General features: G+C 54.4%; 6 protein-coding genes across 6 annotated transcripts; 2 read left to right on the forward strand and 4 right to left on the reverse strand.

Annotated features, from left to right (window-relative positions):
- Positions 1-1,220: 1,220 nt before the first annotated feature.
- On the forward strand, positions 1,221-2,915 carry J7T55_004997 (uncharacterized protein; the record flags this gene model as incomplete). Its single annotated transcript, XM_053144353.1, has 1 exon — positions 1,221-2,915. The coding sequence occupies one exon, from the start codon at positions 1,221-1,223 to the stop codon at positions 2,913-2,915; it is 1,695 nt and encodes a 564-aa protein (XP_052992722.1).
- A 577-nt stretch (positions 2,916-3,492) lies between these two features.
- J7T55_004998 (uncharacterized protein) lies at positions 3,493-4,104 on the forward strand (the record flags this gene model as incomplete). The annotated part of the gene is made up of 1 exon (XM_053144354.1): positions 3,493-4,104. The coding sequence occupies one exon, from the start codon at positions 3,493-3,495 to the stop codon at positions 4,102-4,104; it is 612 nt and encodes a 203-aa protein (XP_052992723.1).
- An 874-nt stretch (positions 4,105-4,978) lies between these two features.
- On the reverse strand, positions 4,979-5,598 carry J7T55_004999 (uncharacterized protein; the record flags this gene model as incomplete). The annotated part of the gene is made up of 2 exons (XM_053144355.1): positions 4,979-5,281; positions 5,587-5,598. The coding sequence occupies 2 exons, from the start codon at positions 5,596-5,598 to the stop codon at positions 4,979-4,981; spliced, it is 315 nt and encodes a 104-aa protein (XP_052992724.1).
- Positions 5,599-12,326: 6,728 nt separating this feature from the next.
- J7T55_005000 (uncharacterized protein) lies at positions 12,327-12,926 on the reverse strand (the record flags this gene model as incomplete). Its single annotated transcript, XM_053144356.1, has 2 exons — positions 12,327-12,514; positions 12,587-12,926. The coding sequence occupies 2 exons, from the start codon at positions 12,924-12,926 to the stop codon at positions 12,327-12,329; spliced, it is 528 nt and encodes a 175-aa protein (XP_052992725.1).
- Positions 12,927-15,209: 2,283 nt separating this feature from the next.
- On the reverse strand, positions 15,210-15,725 carry J7T55_005001 (uncharacterized protein; the record flags this gene model as incomplete). The annotated part of the gene is made up of 1 exon (XM_053144357.1): positions 15,210-15,725. The coding sequence occupies one exon, from the start codon at positions 15,723-15,725 to the stop codon at positions 15,210-15,212; it is 516 nt and encodes a 171-aa protein (XP_052992726.1).
- A 1,373-nt stretch (positions 15,726-17,098) lies between these two features.
- Positions 17,099-17,524, reverse strand: J7T55_005002 (uncharacterized protein; the record flags this gene model as incomplete). Its single annotated transcript, XM_053144358.1, has 1 exon — positions 17,099-17,524. The coding sequence occupies one exon, from the start codon at positions 17,522-17,524 to the stop codon at positions 17,099-17,101; it is 426 nt and encodes a 141-aa protein (XP_052992727.1).
- Positions 17,525-20,374: the final 2,850 nt, after the last annotated feature.

Consider the following 20,374-nt stretch of genomic DNA (forward strand, 5'->3'; position numbering starts at 1 on the left):
ACGAGCTGCGCGCCCAGACATTGGTCACAATGCTGAGCATTGCCAAGTGCGCTCTGGAAGGCCCGAACCCAGCAACACGGCCAAGCTAGGCGTTGGCGCTGGCGGCGAGCCCGTCCTGATCACAGACGACGCCGTTCAACGGCCACAACAGTTGCTAGCCTGTCTCGTCGGTGATCATTGGCATCTATTTTCCTTGGAAACTACTGCTCCAGCACACATGATGATGATGGGAATACAATGTAGGTAGAACGAGTCAAGGTTGACCTGATGCCTAGACGAGACCATCCGCCTTTGGCCTATGGTGGACACGGCCAAGAAGACGACGAGCAGGGAGGCTTCAGACGCCAAGCATAATGGTGGCAGTGGACCTCAGGTGCTGGGGGCGATTGACGGTCGGTGATTGAGCGAGCAAAAAGCGACAGCGATAACAGAAAAGAAAAAGACTCGGATGAAGTCGACCTGTTCCAGCAAAACAGAGGAAAAACGAGCAGAGCAGATCTGTCACGCCAGAGTCAGAGTGCATTGCCTCGTGCCAGGCTGATGAGCCCTACCACCCTAACACGCCTGCATGCTGGACGCAGATCGGGTCCATCTGGTGTCCATGACTCCAGGCATCTGGCCATGCAGAGATAAAAAGGCGAGAAAAAATTGTGGACTGACCAAGACCAAGATCCAAGGCTGGGTCCATCAGGGAGCCACAAGTGGAGGAAGCGTGGGGACGGCAGATGCGCACCGGCCTGCCCAGTTGACCGTTTTTTCGATGCTCCAGCCAGTAAACCAGTGGGAAACGGGGGCCCTTCGACGTCAAGGGCCCTACTCCCCAAGCAGCCTAGGCTGGCTTGAGGGCCACCGTACTACTGTACCTATGCAGTGGTTCGCTGGGCCTACTGTACGTAGACTAGGACCGACCTTATCCTCTTCCCCGGACTTCCCTCGCCTTTTCGCTGTCTTACCTGGTCTACCTATTTTTTGGTCTGACCTACGTCGTTGGTCGTCTGGTCTGCCCTTCAAACCACCACTTCACTCGTTCCTGGCAATTTTCTACTTCTCTCTATCCTCCTCCATCCTCCAACACTCCCATACTAACATATACCACCAAGCCATCTGCTGTGAGTGGAAAGGAAAGGCCGTTTCTGATAGCAAGCAGGTCGTCTGCTCATCTATCTGCTGTGTCTGCTGTCGTCTCCCCCTCCCCTCCGAGGCGTCACCCCCGCCCCATCATGGCAAGCGGCAACGACCACCACCCCCCCGACCAGACCTTCGAATATGACCTCGAGAGCAACGACAGCTACGACGAGAGGACACAGGGCTGGGTGCTCGAGCTAGAGTCTATATACTCACTCGGTGACCCGCCCAGCGCCCCTCCCTCAGAGTTTGGCGGGTGGAACGACGACATCGTGCCCGCCGGTAGCATCAGTACCCGCGATGTGCGTCTGCCTGGCACCACCAATCGACGAAACCAGTCTTCGCAGCCCCTTCCCGGTGCAGCTGAATGTCTCGACTTCAAGAAGACTCGCAATGGTCGCTTCAAGCCGAACAAGCAGACCAAGCTGCGCAACAGCCTGCTGGGTGCCGTCGGCTTCCTCGAGGCTGCCAACGCCTGCGACTTCGCTGCCAACGTATGGAACCAGACTCCCGTCCCCACGCATGTCCTCGTGCTCATGGGCATTGGAGGTACTGCCGCCCTGGGCATGATCTATTTCTGTATCAAGGACGGCCGCCTTAGTATAGCCAACCTCCGTGCCCTAAGAGAAGAACGCCACTACCTCAACACTCAGCGGCCGCTGTACCTCGACAACCCCAACATGCTTCGCACGATCGATTGCTTCCTGGACATGAACACAAGAGAAAGTGGCACGGAGCTGGTGGACCGTATCGGCAGTGATACCCTGTTGGGCATCTCAGCGTTCATGGTCGGTGTTGGAACGTACATGGCCATGGACGGAAACCACGACAGTGCAAACTACAAGGCGAGCAACTTGTTGACGGGGTACATCGGAAACACCTTCCCGGCCATCTTCGGAGTCACCAACCTCCTGTGGTCAAGCTACGTCTTCGCCCGGGCCAAGAAGCAGCAGGCCGCCGCGCTGAACTACGTCAAAGGCTCGACGCGTATTAGCTCGATGCTGCGCAACCGCACATCCAGCATCCAGTTCCACGCCGCCCTCAATGGCCTCACAGGCATCGTCGCCGGTGTGGCCGCCCTGATCACCGCCACGCAGTGGTGGGCATACGTCCTTCTCGTGCCTTGTATTATCACGTCGGGTATCGTCAATATATTCTGGCGCAAGCGGGTCGGCTACGAGCGGCCCTTTGTGCTGGGCCAGATCTCGTCCATCGACGAGGACACCGTTTTTGAAGCTTTGAGATACGCGAACGACTGTCACCGGCGGGTTTTGAGAGTCAAGGCGTCCGGAGAGAGCGATGCCTTCACCTCACTCGTGGCGGATCCAAACTCGCTGATGTGTGCGCTCGACGTTATTAGGAAGAACAACCTGTTCGAGGACTTCTGTCTGCGGGTCCTCCGGAACAAGGAGCTGTCTGGCAGGTTATTCGGGCACGCCACGTTCGCCGCAAAGTCGTCGGTGTACGGGCCAACAATAGACTGGCACAGCCTCGCGGAAACGCGCGACGAGGTGCTGATGAGGTTGCTCCTGCAGGTTGCAAAGGACCTCCTTAACGAGGAGGCCGCAAACTGCTTCAAGTACCAGGAACGCCACCTGCTCGAGGTTTTGGGTTGCTACATGTGCAGAGGGGCGCAGTTTGGAAGATCCAAGAAGGCAAAGGGCAGGAAACCACCGTCACAGCGCGTGCAACAGACGAACGTGCACACGTATGCTGGCAGGCATGCAAATGACTGGCTTTTCGGAGGATTCTCACTCACCAAATCAGTAAAGAAGGTGTTTCGAGGCTGAGTACATATAAGCAAGGCATATATCGATCATAATAATAGTAATATCTTGCACGAGCTTGGGCTGTTGATGACGTTGTTGTGGTGTGCTCTTGTGGATGAGAATGATTTTGCTGCCACGGAACGTGTGGTGCACCGTTCGTGCCTGTCTTGTTGATGTTTACAGAGTAAAATCAGAGGAAAACGAAGCGGAACAAGGCATTAAGAGTCAAGTAGACAATAAATAAAGTGAGACAAGCAGTCAAGCCATCCGCATCCAGCCAAGTCAACTAGGCGGCTTCTTATCGGCACCGATAAGGATTTCATCGCAGTCAAAGCTGTCCTCTTCCGCGCCGCCAACTACCACCACCACCAGTCGGCATTTCAACCAACTCACAACCACAACCACCTTTCATTTTCTTATTTTCTTCTATACAGACACCCTTCGCTGTCAATTTCTCCGCTACGACTTCCTATCGCATAGAACACGCCCGCTACGAAATCCAACAAAACCCATAATAAACCAAGCTAAATTAAACCACCACCATCACCAACAGTTCACTCCTCATACCAAAAAGAAAGCCCACCAAACCGCCGCCACAATGTCCACCGACCAGGACACCTTCACCTTCCTGCCCCTGCACATGGACCCGCAGTCCAAGGCGATAAGCGCGGCGCACCCGTCCACCTCATCCCGCGCGCTGGCCCAGGAGCTCGAGACGCTGAACGCGCTGCACCGCTCGCTGCTGTCGCTGGACCACCCAGCAGTGGTCCCACCCCCGCCGGTGCCGGTGCACCCGAAGCGGTCCAACAACATCACGAAGCTGAAGGAGAGCGGCAACAAGGCGTTCAAGGAGGGCAAATACGCCGAGGCGATCAAGTTCTACACGCTCGGGGTGCAGATGGCGCTGACGCGGCCGGCGTGGGAGCCCGCGGGCCTCATCCGCGACGAGAGCGCCATGCTCCTCGCCAACCGCGCCCAGGCGCACATGGAGCTGCGGGACTGGGTCGAGGGGAGCGCCGATGCCGAGGCTAGCGTCGAGGCCAAGAAGGTCGGGAACCCCAAGGCGTGGTACCGCCGCGGCAGGTGCCTGTTCGAGATGGGCCGGTACGAGGAGGCGCGCGACTGGGTCGGCAAGGGGCTGGAGATGGAGGGCGAGGACGCGGAGCTGGCTAAACTGCTGAAGGAGATCGAGGCCAAGCTGCCCAAGTAAGCTTTTGGGGATGGGGGAACGTCGAGACGCAGGAATGGTGGCTATTGGGGAGGAAGGAGAAAGAGTGATGGTTGTGACTGCATCGAAGCGGGTGGGATATGGTAGGCAGGATGCCGTGCCATAACCCCCCGGCTGGTGTTCTACAGTTCAAGGCGTTTGGCGTCACGGGGACTCATCTAACGGGTGGGCGACTATTCCTTAATTATTTCCACCAGCAGCAACAGTGCTTCTATGGACGAGCTGCCTCAAAGCAGCGGAGCGAAAGGCATGCTGGTGTCTCTCAGCTATATCACCGATATAGATATCCAAATCCATGGCGTGGTTCGCTGCCGCATTCTAAAATTGCATTTGCTTTCTCGCCGTTGGGAAACATCAGCTTAAATACAAATGTAGCCCCCTGGCCGAGCCGCTCTGCCAGGTCCAACATTTGACGCAGCACCCTCCCACAAAACAAAAAGTCCCAGGATGACTGGTTATACTATGACCAAACACGTCATCTAAAAAGCAATGCAATGCTGGATTCCCCGTACGACTCCTTGTACCGTGGAATACATTGGCAGACCCCCCTTGTTCCTCGATGTTGATAATGAATGAGCGACAAGGCAGACGGGAGACATCTGTCCATCCCTAGTCCGCCAAATAGGACGACGCCCCTTTGGATGAAGCCGACTCCAAACTCCGAGAATGCTTCTGGGCTCCTTTCTCAGCTCCTCGTGGGGTATTTCTGTTTTGGCCCATGTTGCTGACTCAATTCCGAGTCGCCGAATTCCGTGGTCCGTAGTCCGGTTACATGGGCCCTTGGTCCATCATGCTCTTTGTCTGGAACAGCGACCTTCCTTCTCGTTGAACAATATGCCATTTGACAAGATGGGATTTATGCCGCTGCCTCCTTCTCGGACATGCTCTTTTGGCTGACGGTGGAGGTTGTCCTCTTCCGCATGACAGCGTCCTGGCTCGACATCCTCCGGTCGAGGGCGCGCTCGAGCTTGGCACCGAGGGCCAGCTTCTTCATCCTGTCGCTTTGGTCTTCGTTGAGGAAGACACGCTGGGAGGAAAGAGCCTTGTTCTCCATGCGGGTGAGGCCCTTCTCGATATCGCTGATCTCGGCGATGGCGCTATCGGTGGTGTGCAGGGAGGGAGACATGGAGTAGGTGCTGTAGCGGACGGAGGCTCGGGACTTTGGAGGGTTATGGTCAGCGAGATTCTATTTGCAGAGTAGCGAAGAAGTTGTTCTGGCTGCGAAAGGAGGGATTGGAAAAATAATAACAAAAACAACAATGATAATCGAATACCGCTAGCGGCGACAGTGGCAGCGACAGAGCGAGTGAGGGACAGGAGGGCATTGGATGATAGCACGGGATGGGGGCTCAGGGAGGTGCAGGTAGCGGGCAAGCGCAGTTTTGCGCCTATGTAGAACAAATTATGGTTCACTGAGTGGCTCCAGTGGCGATCAGCAGAAAGTTGAGCCAGAATGTGACGTACCGAGGGCGCCATAATTGGGCGAGAGGATTCCAGAGAAGTGGGCATCGTGCAAGGCCGGACAAATGTCGCGTGGGAGAGTAGTCTAGTCTGGGCGGTGGCTTCGGATCCGGATGTCTGGCTGGAAGTTCGAGAAGGATGAGGATCCCAAGGCGAGGGGGAGGAGATTGGGGTTGAAGGCTAATGCAGAGATTGAAGGAAGGAGAAAGAAGTGGAGGGCCAGAGTCGGGGGAGAAGCGACGTTGTGGATGGATGAATGGATGGATGGAGAGATGAGTGGGTGGATATGGTGGATGGATGGCTGAATGGCTGGCTGGCTGGCTGGATGGACGGATGGACGGGGTTTGCTCTGGCGTTTCAAGTCTCGACGGCCGCTCTCTCTCCTTTATGGTCGAATTCGGATCAGTTCAGGCCCAGCCCAACGAGGATCAGTGTGGGGACGGGTGGGCATACGAGGTAAATAGCTCGAGAACCAGGCGATTTATGCCTAGGAATAGACCTGGAAGTGGCTTATCAAATGAGGGTCTGGAAAAGGGAATGCTGGAGAGTCGGAAGGGGGGAAAGTGAAGTAAAGTGACGATCGGAAATTGGGCAACGGTGAGAGACCAAGGCAAGGACGGAGGTTGCGTGGGGAACTGTGATTGTGGTTTGAGAATAAGTGAACGCTAGCGGTGCCAGGTAGTTTAAGGAGGTTCCTTAGGTTGCGTCGCGTTGGGTTTGGGTTGTGTTGTGTTGTGCAGTGCGGTGCGAAGCGGTGCCAGTGCCGTGGGTGGGTGTGTGCCCTGCTGCATGAGAAGGGACGGGCAAGGGGAAGGGAGAAGGGAGGCCTATCTACACTACCACAGTACTTTGTCGCTGGTTGGGTTGCGTTCCGCGTTAGTGGTCGTTTCTGGACAGTCACACCCTGACAATCAACAGCCACCAGCCCATCAACCCACCAACGGGCTCAGAGAGATGGCAAGATGGTTGTGTGGGGTCTGGCCTGGCCTGAAGTGAAGTGGCCCTGTGGCCCTGTGGCGTGCAAATGGCCTCTCTCCTGGCCCTTTGGACAGAGGCTGAGAGGCTCGTTTGCACCTGGGCAACCCTGGGAAGGTCCACTAAACTTGCACATGCCCTGTGGGGCCTTGCTCAGGAGGCAGACCACAGTTCGCGACTGCAATGGTACACGACGTTGCACCCAAAAGTGACAGCTGGATCATGTAACTGCCGAGTACTGGACCCTGCCCCTGCCTCCCACGTACCGGTCAGTCGCACCCAACACGCGTGGCCGCAGGGATCAAATCAGCAAGATGGGGCAAGGGCCCAGAGATTCGACCCTGTCGCCTCCCGCCTACCAGTGCCTGCTTCCGTCCTCCTTCACAACTGGACGACTGCTACCCGGTACAGACAGACGTCAGGCTGTCAGGCTGTCAGGCTGTCTGGACGACCCTGCGACAGCTTCGATCTGCCTTCTTGGTCCGCCTAGTAGACTACCATGGTACCCGATGCACATCAATCATCATTAATCAGTCAATCCATCAATTAATCAGTGGATTAGGCAAGCTCGGTCTGACCTGGCCATGGCCAAATGGCAAAAGTAGACAAATGCGGCGCAGCAAGGTTTGGTCTACTGTTTGGACGGAAGGCACAGTCCAAGCAAGGCTACCAACCTGCCTACTCCTCCTCATCCTCCTCCTTCTTCCTCGACCCCTGGTAAAGAAAGAGACTGGATGACTGACTGAATGCCTTTCCTCGTGTTTCCCAAAATGACTCAACTCAATACCAGCACCTGGACACACGACAAGCTCAGCTTGAGTTTAGGTTCACGACGAGCTCCACCTCTAAAACGCACCAGACCATACCTTAACAGATACACAGCAACGAGCATCGACACCGACACAAGACAAACAGGACTACTCTGCGTTCATTACACAGTACGCGACGGTGGTCAGATCACCCAAGGGGCAAAGAACATCAAACAGCTTCTGCATGGAGAGCGGCGTCTTCTTGAGTCGCCCCCGGCCTGTACCACAGGAGAGGCCTGCAGAGAGACCTGCAGAACCGACCCTCTGACCCTCTCAGCTCTCTGCCCAGCCTGGCCTAGACTCTGGACTCTGGACTCTGGACTCTGGTTCTCCCTGCAGTTCGTCATTTGCGACATTCCACTCTCCCGGCTGGGTCCAAACGTTATCTTGATCAGCATGCACGATCTGCCACCCCATCCGCCAACCGCCATCTCGCAGCATACCCGAAGGAAGGAAAGCGCATGCTGTCAGCTTGCCAGTGGAACGTCACCACACCCTCTCTCTCCCTCTCTCCCTCCAGCCAAGCACGATCCATGAGCTGCAAAGCACCTGACACTCGTGGCCCTGCGGTGAGCTGACAAGTGCAAACAGGATAAGCCTTGCTAGCCTCCCGGGAACCTCCTGTGTAAATACACCACAACCCGAAACAAATGACAGCTACAATGGAGCTCTCAGAGTTGACGGCAGTCGAGCGGCACAGCCCAGCCCAGCCCGAACCTTGACTCGTTAGACTTTCCGCTCACAACTCGACCCTTCATGCCCGCGCACAACCACCCAGCGCGCACGCACGGCCTCATCCCCTTTGTCTCGAGCGCCGGACCCGACGCTGATGGCTGACGCACCCGCTGCTGCACCCATCGTGAATCCACCTGGATGGATAGCACCCCAAGCGCTCACCCATGCCTATTGCCCGAATCCTTCCAACCGACCGCTCAATTGATCATCATGGGCCGTGGCGGCGGGCAGCCCCGTTCACTGATCCCTGCCTCGCATTAGGAGCACGTGGCGCACACGCCGTACCACGCAGCACGTACCGCAGGCATAGCACGTACCACAGCACCTACCTCGGCACCCGAAGCAGCACGCACAGGAGCGGCAGCACATGGCAAATTTGTCCGAATGCGTATTCCAGCAGCGTTGCACTCAACGACAAACAACAGAAGCAAGCGGAGACGGAACACAGGACAGAGCCGATCTGCTGAACAACATTCACGACAATCATCATTTCCGTCTCACATGTGCGGGGGTGCGCTGAATGTTAGACAACACAAGTGCCCCCAAACTGGACCAGCCCGACCAGCCACTCAGCTCAATGGGAGCTAGCAGACGGTTTGTTTTTTCCCTTCTCCGTGCGACCCGTCACCGGCGCATCTGCATGCAGGCTCCTGCCTCAATCTTGCGCCCACGTTGCACAGTCGCTCCTGCAAGCCGTCACATTTGTGAGCAACAATCGTTCACCCATGACCTGACAGTGGCAGTACAATGCGAAAGAACAACTTCTCCCAGCCATCTTGCCGTCGCCATCTCAGACGACCTCTTGAAGATGATCTAGAATTGCTGAGGGGGAACATCCTTCCTCCCGTCACGGTCAAAGCGAGCAACCGTGCCATCTGCACTGCATGTGATGAGCATAGACGTTCGAGTTTATCTGCAGAATCTCGTTCTCGGCGTGCTGTGCATGCCAGCTCTGGCCATCAATATAGGCTGATTGCTACTGGAATAGCGGCCGCACCCGTTGTGCAATTTCCCAAATTCGGTCCTTTAGCTCTCCTGCCAGACAAACTCAATTCGCGTTCAACCGATCTTGTGGCATGATGGTCTATGGTCCATAGCACACCATGGTGTCGCGATGTGGGATCGGCGAGAGGCCAACTAGGCAAGGCCCTGGGCCGGGTAGATTGCAGCCAGTGCCGGATCTCGTTTTCACTCGCTCTCGCTTCATTCCGTCAAAACCATAGTGGTCACTGCCCGGGGCTTGCGGTCCTGTCCGTGGGTGCATGTCTCCAAGGTCCATTGCTCTAGGCGAAAGCTCGGCAATACGTGAAGCAAATCTATTTGTGCAAATTCCCACGAGGTTTCTTGCATCAACACTGACCAGCAGAAGCACGATTGTTTCGTGCCCCAGTCAATTTCACCGACCTGCTTGCATAAGTGCAAAGCAAGTACGAGAAAATGAACAGTGAAATGAGTCATCAAAGCCGGTGTTTCTGAGTAATCTCCCCTCCACATCCTTTGAGACAGAAACTCTCACAGGCAGATTGAATCTCTCCGCGCCCGCCCATGCGACTAATTATGGGCATGGCCATAGTGACACGTTCTGTCACATACACTAACGCAAGCCTTGAGTAGCATTCGCGGTGCGACTAAGCTGCAGCTGGCTTTTTTCGTTATTGCTGGCCCCTTCTTGATGCATTCGCAAAGTAGATTAGAGGCTGCCTCTCGCATCTGACATGCCCTTTCGGCAGAGCGTGCAGACGGCAATGCTTTTTGGGGCCATCTACGGCTCATGGATACTTGAAAAAGGGACGCGCACACCGCTGGTGAGGATTCCAGGCGCTGTTCTGTGGTGACACGACCTCAGCCCTTCCTCCGGGATGATCTCTTGTGGCGATTTTCATAAAAATCGTTTTCAATTGGATCATGTCTGATGTATCTAACTCCATCGTTTAATTTCTTCAGAGCCTTGCAAATGTGTTGCTACCCATCTGATTTCTCAGTAAATAATCCAGGTCTGTTGGGCTGAGCTCCACCCTTCTCCCTAGTCGCTGCTTCGAAGCGGCACGACCATTCTAGGGATTGTGAGCTGAGTAGGCGTATCTTGCGTGAACGCTGACATTCCAACCGCCTGCGGCTACTACCTAAATGTTCTCCCAAATCATATCAAGGTACGCAAGTCACGGAAGTTGGTCAATGATCCAGTTGTCTGTCGTCAGGGGACTATGGCAAACCAAAGGCCCATCATCCCTATGCATCGAGAGAAAGGCTTCATTGTGGAGGCTAGTTGCTAAGCATGAGGCGGGAGTAGCTCAGTTGAGTCCTTTTCGGGGCAACCCTCCCGGGTCGCCTCCTGAGATATCATGGGCTAATCTTGTTCTTGGACCGCGGGTGCCTATGGATCCGGTCGGGTGGGTTCCCTACGTTAGGGAGCTCAATGTGTGTGAGGCACACGTTGAGTAGCTGTTCGTATATCGAATGTACTGTTTAAATATACTGTAGGTGCTGCTCTTCCGCAGGCAAGGCAAGGTTGATGAAATGCGACCTCTGTATGCACGTACATATATTGCCTTGCTGATACAAGCATTCTTGGCGGAACATTTTATTTTGCTCCAAGCCATCTGCTTGATTTGAGATGGATGGTTTGTATCCCGATAATATCCGACAGCGCCCAGAATTGAGTACGGTAAGCCTGACATCTCACGTGTACCAGAACCAGAGAGCTGGACTAGTAGGAGTGGTCAAGTCAATTTCTTCAGGTAACTCCTCGGCCTGCCATGACTATATTGTGCTCTTTAAGACTGTTCAGACTGCTGGACCTCAGGAGCTACCCTATCCTCAATCTAACAATGAGATAACACGAAACAGATACTTGGTAGACCGCATATAATTACATCTCACTGAAAGGTGGCGAGAACCTGAAAGTGGTCCGTGTATTGATTCACACCTTGAAGAAACTGCCGGCTTCATTGCGACAAGTCAGAGTGGTCTTTGTCCGCAAGCGTTATCTTCACACTTAGCAATGGGACTTTCACAGATATCGGCTCTTTCCTCTTAGTGTGTAGAGACAATCGATTCTGAGAAAGCTAAATCAACGCGTATCGAGCCCTCATCTCCCTAACATCCAATATCCCATCCATTCCACTGCCACCCCATTTTCCTTGGAGGAACGAGACCCGAAGAAACACACCAGTGACGGTGACTACTAGAGTGCTTGGAGCTCCACCCGGGGTTTTCTTCGACCGAGTCTCCAGCCGTATCTGTCAGACTGCGCCACGAGTAGACGAGCTCGCTGACATTGGGTAAAAACTTACCTCACGTGAAGTTGCAATCCACGCACCTCATGTGATTACACATCTCCGGCTCATTGTAGCCCTCCATTTGGACGTAATTGGTGCAGTAGGCCAGGGTGTTAGCGTCGTGTCCGCAATAACAGCACCTCCACTGATCTCCAGTCTCGACCCAGGTACACATGGGAAAGTTGCACTTCCCGCGTGTCAAAGTTGTACCATTGTGTGTTTGATTTTGACATGGGATAGTTGACCCCGTTCTGGGATCGTAATACGCGCCGTAGCAGTAAGTGGGGACTTCTTCGGTGTGCCCGCAATCGTATATGTTGGTAACTGAATTGCACATCTTGTTGGGGACGGAGGGAAGTAGCGGAGCGATTTTGAGGGGCAGCTTCTGGTGAAATCCTTTGCGTTTCTGAAATTAATGCTCTGTGCTGTTGATGGGATGTCGGCCAGTTGATTCTGCTCCTTGTCAAGAATCCGGCATTCTTCTCTTGATTTGGGGCCTCAAATTTATACTGCAATTCAATACCATCTAGTCACGCCTTCGGCTGAGAAAATTATATACTCTCTGGCTGAGAGTTGGGTTAACGAAGTGACTCGGCTGATGCCTGAGTACACAGTTTCTCTCAATAACTCATTGTCAGAACACCACTGTCAAGTCTTGGTCTGTTTTACTAGTTGCAGGCGTATTCGAGCGGACCAAGTCATAATCTGAGAAAGAAAAAACTTTGGAGGTATGTCAGCGGGACCATTTGACACCGCAGTGAATCGCCTGGCGTTTGTGACTAGCGCAGAGAACACACTTCATGCCTACAAAATCGGGGTAGACAACCAATAATTAGTATTATAAATATCGCATTCTAGAGAGGTTGTAATGCCCGGTCCAAGCTACACACTCAACACACTATTCCCAGCGCCCAAGTTTTCATCAACGTCTGAAATTACGATGTCCTTATTTCTCCTTGTGTTTCCTCTTCTTGTGGCCTGAAGAGCTCCCTTTCGAACTGTAGTCCATCTCAATCCACTGATACCCCTGACTCGAAGACCCACCATGCTTCGAAGACTTGTGGTGCTTGTGCTTCGATGAGCCGCCACGCTTTGATGAGCCACCATGGCTTGAGCCGCCCTGATCGGAAGTTGCTGTACAAATTGTGTCAGTGTCTCCAGCATCACCGTGACATTCTGTTATGTCACACCCAGATGTCTACTCACAGTACGGGGTGCAGTTCCAGCAACAACAGTGAACACACTTCGTGACTTGTTCTACCTGCTGCGTAATGGCGTTGACCTCTGTTCTTGGGTTGTCATAGGTGCACCATCCCACGTAGTTGGGGCCATTCCCGCACTTGCAACATATCCAACTCCCACCGAGCTCTTCAAAGAAGCAGAGCTGGTTGGTACACTTGGATTCGGTATCTACTGGCGCTGCATATGTGGTGTTGTGGCAGGGAGTGGTGACCCCAGTAGTTCCGTCGAAATGGGCGGCCACGCAATGATTGTAGGTCACTGAAGTGTGTTGGCACGGGTGCCTTTTGGGATGGCCCACGCACATTTCGGTGAGTAGAATCGAGTTTCCAGTCAAATATGGGTTATTTGTTGTTGTTTGTCTGATACTTGAATTCCCGTTGAGTTGGAATGCTCCTCAGATGATTATCCTCGTGAGATCTGCTGGTCTCCTTGGCCTTTTATAACACCGGCCAACTCCCAAGCCGGAGCGCATGATTTCTTCCCAGACATCGTACGTGGTCATTCACACATTCTTTCGTTTAATAACTCCCCTTCGAGCGTCACAGATGCCAATCAGGCCGCGGGTCTTGCAATTTGGCGTCGACTTTGCTCATCAATGACTATCGGATAGGTTAATTGGATCGCAATCTGGGAAAATTGCTGCAATTGGTCACGTCTCTGGAAACAGCCAGCCTGCATAGGACATAGACCGTTTCTATCATGAGAGATCTACATATGGGTGAGCGCCGCCGTTCTCGACTCTATGTGTCGTGGACATCAGAGGCGGCGGCCGTGGTGGAGAGACACGAAACACGAAACCCTTCTCAGATTTCGTGTTTCGGGACTCAACAGCGAAATATCCGCGACCGACAATTTAAATATCCGCACGGCGTACGAGATGCTGCAAGAGAAGAGATCTGGCATTCGCGCCAGCACAACAGCTGCTGCTCAAACAGACTGTGGCAGGTTACCTGATCTTGCACTGTTTCCGATGGGTTTTGGAGTTGAGCAGCAGGCTGCCGTCGTGCGACTGAGGGCTCATGAGGGCTTCTCCCTCGGCTGATCGGTGCGACCACAGCTCGCATTCTTGCACCCCAGGGTCTCTTGGGTCTTTTTCAGCTTGACCAGCCATGCGGTCACACGGCACCTGGTCAAGATGGCGGGTGTGCTGCAGTATCTACCCGGCACCCAGGTTCTGGGGAGGAACTAAGCTCCACATTGCAGGTCAAGAGGCTCTCGCTTATCTGGTTCTGCAACAGGTTATACAAAATCTCACACCGGTCTCTCGCGGCACCATGTGAGGCCTGGGATTAAGAGAATCCTCGAGGTACATGGGTGTCAGACAGCTGGGCTCGTAGCTTTGTATTCACGTGTGATTCTTTTTCGGACACTCGTTCTAGGTCTCCGAATATCGTCGGTGCATTTTACTTTTTTTCTGTTGAGGTTACACGAGACAAGGGACAGGTCATTTTCCGACACATTCCGGGTGGGTACCTGAGTACTTGTATACGGGCAGCCTCGACAGTGGCCACCCACACACCGGCCCAGCCCCTGCATAGACCAGGGAGAGGCCAAAGAAGACGGACCGAAGCATGAACGAAGGAAGCAGGCAAAAGTGAGGCGATCAAGAAGAAAATGAAGCACGGTAAAAACAGGCAGCAAATAAACAAGGCGCACACGATGGAAGCCCATTGATGGGATGGTATTGTCCAGCACCGTTTTCGATCTCCACCGCGGTGCATGCATGTTTTTCCCCTAGCTAGCCTATTTATGGTCGCACCCCAGATCCAGATCTGAGTCCGACCTTGCATGCGTTTCGCAGATCCGATCTGTGTGTTGTGCATACAGGCGATATCCTAGGCCATCGGCAATCCTTCGCCCCTCAGCCAATGAGAATCTCCGGGCCCAACGTCTGTCTTTTGTCCCAGGCATTCGGGATCCCGGGAGCCGCATTCTTTGCGTGCCCATCACCACAACACGACCTAAAGAGGATGCGTGAATCTCTGGCCCGCGGCGCCTTTGCCTCAAACGGCCACGGCTTCGTCACTGGCAAGCCTCCTTTTGGTCACAGTGTCGTACACTTTCCCACGAGTCTCAACACTATCGACACGCCACGGAGTGCCACGGATCTGGAGGATTTGTGCACAACATCATCACATACATCTGGTGCCTGGTTTTTCACACGTCAAGGTGATCATCATCGAATGTTTTCTCATCATCGACACTAAGAGACGTGCTTCTCCCCCTAGCCCGTACGGCCCTCTTCCCAGCCATACATAAATATAAATCCATGACTAAACCAATGACCGAGCGAGCCCATGTTAACGCCACCATTCCGGCCCCAACCTCCCGTGGCCCCCATTCCTTGCCTCATCCATTCGCCCGACCATGTGTGCAGAAAGTGTGCCCTGTTGATCATCATCCCACGAACAAGCAAACCCTAAAAGGCCTCCGGGCACACAAACTCCAGTACACCAATGCTTCAGATAGCCCCGTCCCTGCCCAGAAAAAAAAAGGAACAGAGCATAATGAAATAATTAGAAGAAAAGAAAGAACGAAGAAAATAGCCTCGACGCCCGACCCTCCCTTCCTTGCTGTGCGCGCCCCATCACATCGGTCCGGCCGGGGTGCACGTCTCGCAGCAGATGTGCTCACACCACACCTTGTTCCCGTCGATGATCATGATGCAGCTGCAGCGGCCGTACTCGTTGAACCTCTTGCCGCACCAGCAGCAGTTCCAGCACCGGTTCCGCTGCTCGAACGGGCAGTTGGGCAGCGGGCACTTGGGCAGCAGCGGGCTGCTCGCCGCCGTCGCCGGGCTGCCCTCGAAGCTGGGCGGCATCGGGTACGCGATCGACTGCGCCGTGAGGTTGCGGCAGGGCTTGCGCTTCGAAGACGACGATGACGACGACTTGCTGCTGCTGCCCTTCTTCTCCTTGTCCTTGCCCTTGCTGCTGCTGCTGCTACTGTGGTGCTTCTTCCCGCTGTCCTTCTTCGAGGACTTTGATGACGAGCCTCCTGATGATGACGATGATTTTGACGATTCCGCTGGGGCATCGGCGCAGTAGACGATGTCTGTCCGCGTGTGCTCGCAGGGCAGCGTGTAGGTGATTTGGTGACACATGGTCTCAAGTCTCGTGTGAGCCCTTTGAGAGGTTGTGGATCTATCTGCGTTCTCGCTGAGTTGAAAGACTTGGTTTCGATATAGATCTGACTGGGTTTGCGTAACGACCGTGATATGCGAATCAAGATGCTGTCTGAGTGAATATCGTCCCTGGTGGTCTCTGGTTGCTTGGGAGCGAGGCCCTTAAGTATGAAAATATCGCTCCGGAGATGTGGTAGCCACGGGATGTGAAGGGGTGCTCTGCTTGTCTGATATGATAGAAGATCTTTCCAACCCACCGGGCCGAGTATCGACGACAAGGCGATTTATAGGTCGTGGTCATACCGGTGTGCTAGCTGAGACCGCCGCTGGGTCTCCGCATATGAGCACCTTCAGCTGTCATCGTGTCATTGCTCGTCAGCGGCTCTCGTCCCCAGCCGGAGTGGGATGGGTATCTCAACAAGTGCCAGGGGTGGGTGGTCAATAGATGACGAGGGCACGTCGTCGAAAGCCTCGATGTTTCTCGAAGTCTTGTCCCATCGATTGGCCAAGCCGATTTGGAATTCCTTCTTCCTAGTCCGGCCACTGTTGGACATGTCCCGACCGTCTGGGCGCGATCTCAATTCGGTAGAAAGTAGAAGAGGTTGCGACGGGATATTGGGGGAGGGGGTGTGGGGCCACGCGGTGATCTTCGCGGGTGACAGACGCCTCACGGTGAGGAAAGGGGTCCCACGGAGCCGGATCCGTATGGTTGAGGGTTGTACAGAAACATTGCTTTAGTTCTCCCACTTGCCTGAGAGCCTCCACCCCTCCCCTTCCCCCTGGTGGCCCCCATCGCCTAGCCTCTAAAAAGTTCCAATGGCTCTTACAGCCTCATCGAATAGTCTATGGGAATACCCCACCCAAGCCGAAGCCACTTGGCTGCGCTGGTGTTGCTCATTGGAATGTCAGGAACCTGGCCTCGAGTGGCACAAAAGCGTGTCGTTCAGCTGACTTTCCTGCTCTGCCGCCCTCCCTTGTAGGACCCTGGCTTGCAAGTTTACTTTTTTCAGCCCACAGGATCTCGCTTACGAGATCTCGCAGCCCGATGCCGAATCGAAAAAGAAACCCTTCCGATCCCAACAGAGATCGAACACGTAGATTATGCGCGTAATCTCTCCCAAAGATCTTCAGCCCGCATATATGGGCTGTTTTTTCCGCAACAAAAACAAGAGTCCAAGGAGACAAACCAGGAAAAGGCTCCACCACTGATTGCCTCGTGTACGCTTCTGACCCGGCCCGACTCGCTTCTCAAGCCCTAATCGTACAGCTGTCCCGAAATAGTCCAAGTATCGCTTGAGAAGCTGGAAGCCAAAAGGAAAGAAAAAAAGAAAAGAAAGAAGAGATTCGGCACGTCACCGGCCGGGCCCATTCCCTCCCGCGCCAGCCTCCACGGCCATATCCGGCTCACACCTCAGGCAGCACTTGTGGTAGCAGAGCGAATCTGGGCTCTTCTTCATCGGATGGTAGCAGACAGGGTAGGTGTTCCCGCCCAAGCCGCACCGGCAGCAGATCCAGAGCCCGTTCAGCTCCTCCAGCCGGCACGCGCCCCGGCTGCACTTTGGACTGGCCAGGCACCCGCCACTGGCACACGGGTTGTTGAAGTCGATGCCGAGGCTCCCACTCTGCTCGTCAAAGTAGGACGTGTCCGGGCAGGCGGACCAGGTCTGGTATGTTTCGTCGAGAGTGGCTGCCGGACAGAAGACATAATGTATGACAAACTCGATGTCCCTGGTGCACGGGGCACTGTGATGGTGATGAAGGTAATAGTAGATACACATGGTCGTCGTGCCCCCCGGACAAAGCTGTGTGCGACGACGGGATTGAAGTATTCCAAGGGGTGGTGTCCTGGTGAGCGCGTGCCCGCTTCTGTGGCGTCGGTGAGGTCTCAATCGGAAACCCTTGAAGCCCCTGAAGGTCTCGACCTGGGTGCTTTTTGCGTGGCGTGTCGAGGGGTGTGTGGCTGGAGTATTCTGGCGTGTTCACTCTCGAGGGTTCGGCGAGTAAAAAGCGCAAGCTGGCCAAAGTGATGCTAGACAGATGGCAGGACCGTGTGAGCGGCTGCTTCCGAGAACCTGCGTCAAGTCAACGTCTGTTCTTTAGACAAGGTAATGAAGACGTACTTACCCGAGACAGGGGAGCTTGCAGGATGGTGGGCCAGTGCAGCTGTCAGATTGAGCAACGGCTGCAAAAGAAGGAGGTCTGGTGTGGGAGGAGAGGCTAGGTTGATATATCCTTCAGTCTTGTGACTAGTCTGCTCTCTCGGTGAGGGTGGGATGATCTGGCTTATGGATCAGGAGAGGGCGTTTGCCTGGGCTTGACCTGGCTGTGCGAAGTTTTCCGACGATGATATCCTGGGCCAAATGTCAGCTGGTCTCTCCGAGCCTCTGGCTATCGTGTGTTCACGGACTTAGCTCCTCTTTAAGGCCAGTGATGCCGCGATGGACTTGCTTGTTCTTGGACGTTGTTGACTCCCTGCTGGACAGAGATCCCATGCACATGGCTCGGATGGAGAGACTCGATGGGTTATTTATACAAAATCTCAGAGAGAGACCATGTCGAAGATCATTTGTATAGGGCCGCCAAAGCATAATCAAATTCCGTTTTGCCGGTAGAGAGAAAAGCGCCCCCTCATCCCGCGGGCCCTATTTCGTGGCAGCCATGTGCTTGTGTAGTGCACACCGCACGCCTTCCCGCCACCATCCAACCCATCGGTACCAAACTTTCGCATCTACTCGCAACATTGGAGAGCCGGGCTGGAATAATTGGCCGCCACTGTCCAACCAAAAGGCCATTTGGACCTCCTACACGTGGCTTTCTCGTGGTTTGTTGTCAGTTGCGGAACGGTGGGAGGAGGACAAACGCGTGGGATTCTGGTGCCGGAACTTCAAGATGAGACATCTGGGAGCCACAGGATGTGAGACACCACGAGATATTTGGAGCTTCAAAGGTACCAAAAGATAACCATTCGAGATTCCCTCGAACTGCTAGACTCAGGCACAATGTAAGCCGTGGAGGCCCACTCTCAATCTGAACACGAGGTCCTTCTTGTTGATGTCCGCCGGAGAGGGATCTGCGGCGAATAGCGAGTCGCTTATAGTTAGAGTGCCTGGGTAGTACGCGACTTTTCTGTACTGCCGGGACCTGAAAGAAGAGGAGGGCTGAACACGCGATGTGGCTTGTGCCATCTAGCCGCCAGGCGTTCCTTTCACATATCGCGACGCACCTAGAATCACCTGAGTGGATTACATCCCAAAAGCAGGCGTCGTCTTGAGCTCCATGCGGATTTCAAATCCTCGATATCAGGAAGATTTGCCGCCTCGAGGGGATCACACGGTTTCCAGATGACTGTCCCGAAAACGGTCGGAAGAAGTAGGAAGCCCGAACGATGTCGTCACTAAGAGGCAGAAAAAGCAAAAAGAGGCACATCTCCTGACCCGCAGGGTGTTGAGCGGACTTCGGCGCCAGGCACTCGACGATTTCTCTGGGCACTTGCAACCATATCTATTCATATGCAAATCATTGCCCAGCGGACTTTGACGGCGGCAAAAAAAAAAATCTGGTCCAGGTGACTGACCTTTCCTTATGCTGTCTCGCCATATGCGCTATGCATGCCAGTCAAAGCGAAACTGCCCTTTTGCTTTCACCCCGAAGGTCGATGTGACAGGTCATCCTGTCAACCGCTTAGTGCGAGCTGCGCCGTGCGACATCGAGATTGCCCGTGAACACGACACTTGCAGCCGTGTGACGGCCGGCCAAAGCCACGCAACGCCTGCCGCCTTGCGAGCCTTCGAGAACACACCTGCGCGCGCCGCGTAAGCTTCTCGAAGCCGCGCGGGACCTTCGAGGTCTCTAAAAAAGCCCTTGCGTGGATACTAACGCCTGTGGTTGATAGTTAACGCGCACGGCTGGAGTCGCGTCCCGTCCTGCAGTCCCGGATACCGATGCCATGGGTCCGATTCGATCCCAATCTCGCTGGACGCAGTATCCTGCATATTGGAACGGAGAAGCAACGGTCAATGCATAATTGACAGGTGTAAAACAGGGGTCACCCATCTGACAGATGAGTTGTGTGCCTATCAAACTTTTACCAGAAGGTGTCCCCCAAGCTCGTCCGGGATGAAGACCAGATGCCATAACCACAACTCCCGGATAGAAGCTGAGGCAGATAGCAAGGGCTTGGGCCTAGATCTCGGGGGCCTTGAGTCGCACAAACACATTGTTCGGCCGAGATGGGTCCATGGAGGACGTCACCGTGCAGTGGCCCCTGAGATGCGGTTACACGCGCAATCTCCAGATCACACTGCATCCCAAATCGAGCACACACCGGCCCTGGGTATTGGGAAATCAGGCCTATTTCAGCAAAGACTGTCTGACAATATCGAAATGCCACTCAGAGCCCCTACGCCGGTATGGTGACGTGATTCGACGGGATACGGTGTTGAATATATTCGAGGCTGCCACACGTGCCAGTTTGTCTTCAGTGGTAGACATGAAGTCCTGCGTCATTCGAGCGCAGATCCCCACAGCAATCAATCTGCGCTCTTGAGGCTGCAAGACCACACGGTGAGGTTCCGGGAAGTCCCGTTCAAGAAGTCTAGTAGAGCGGACCGAGGTAGAGTGCGAGCATG

The sequence above is a fragment of the Diaporthe amygdali genome, assembly GCF_026229845.1.
Source record: "Diaporthe amygdali strain CAA958 chromosome Unknown NODE_17_length_903054_cov_64_435670, whole genome shotgun sequence".
Lineage (NCBI taxonomy): Eukaryota > Fungi > Ascomycota > Sordariomycetes > Diaporthales > Diaporthaceae > Diaporthe > Diaporthe amygdali.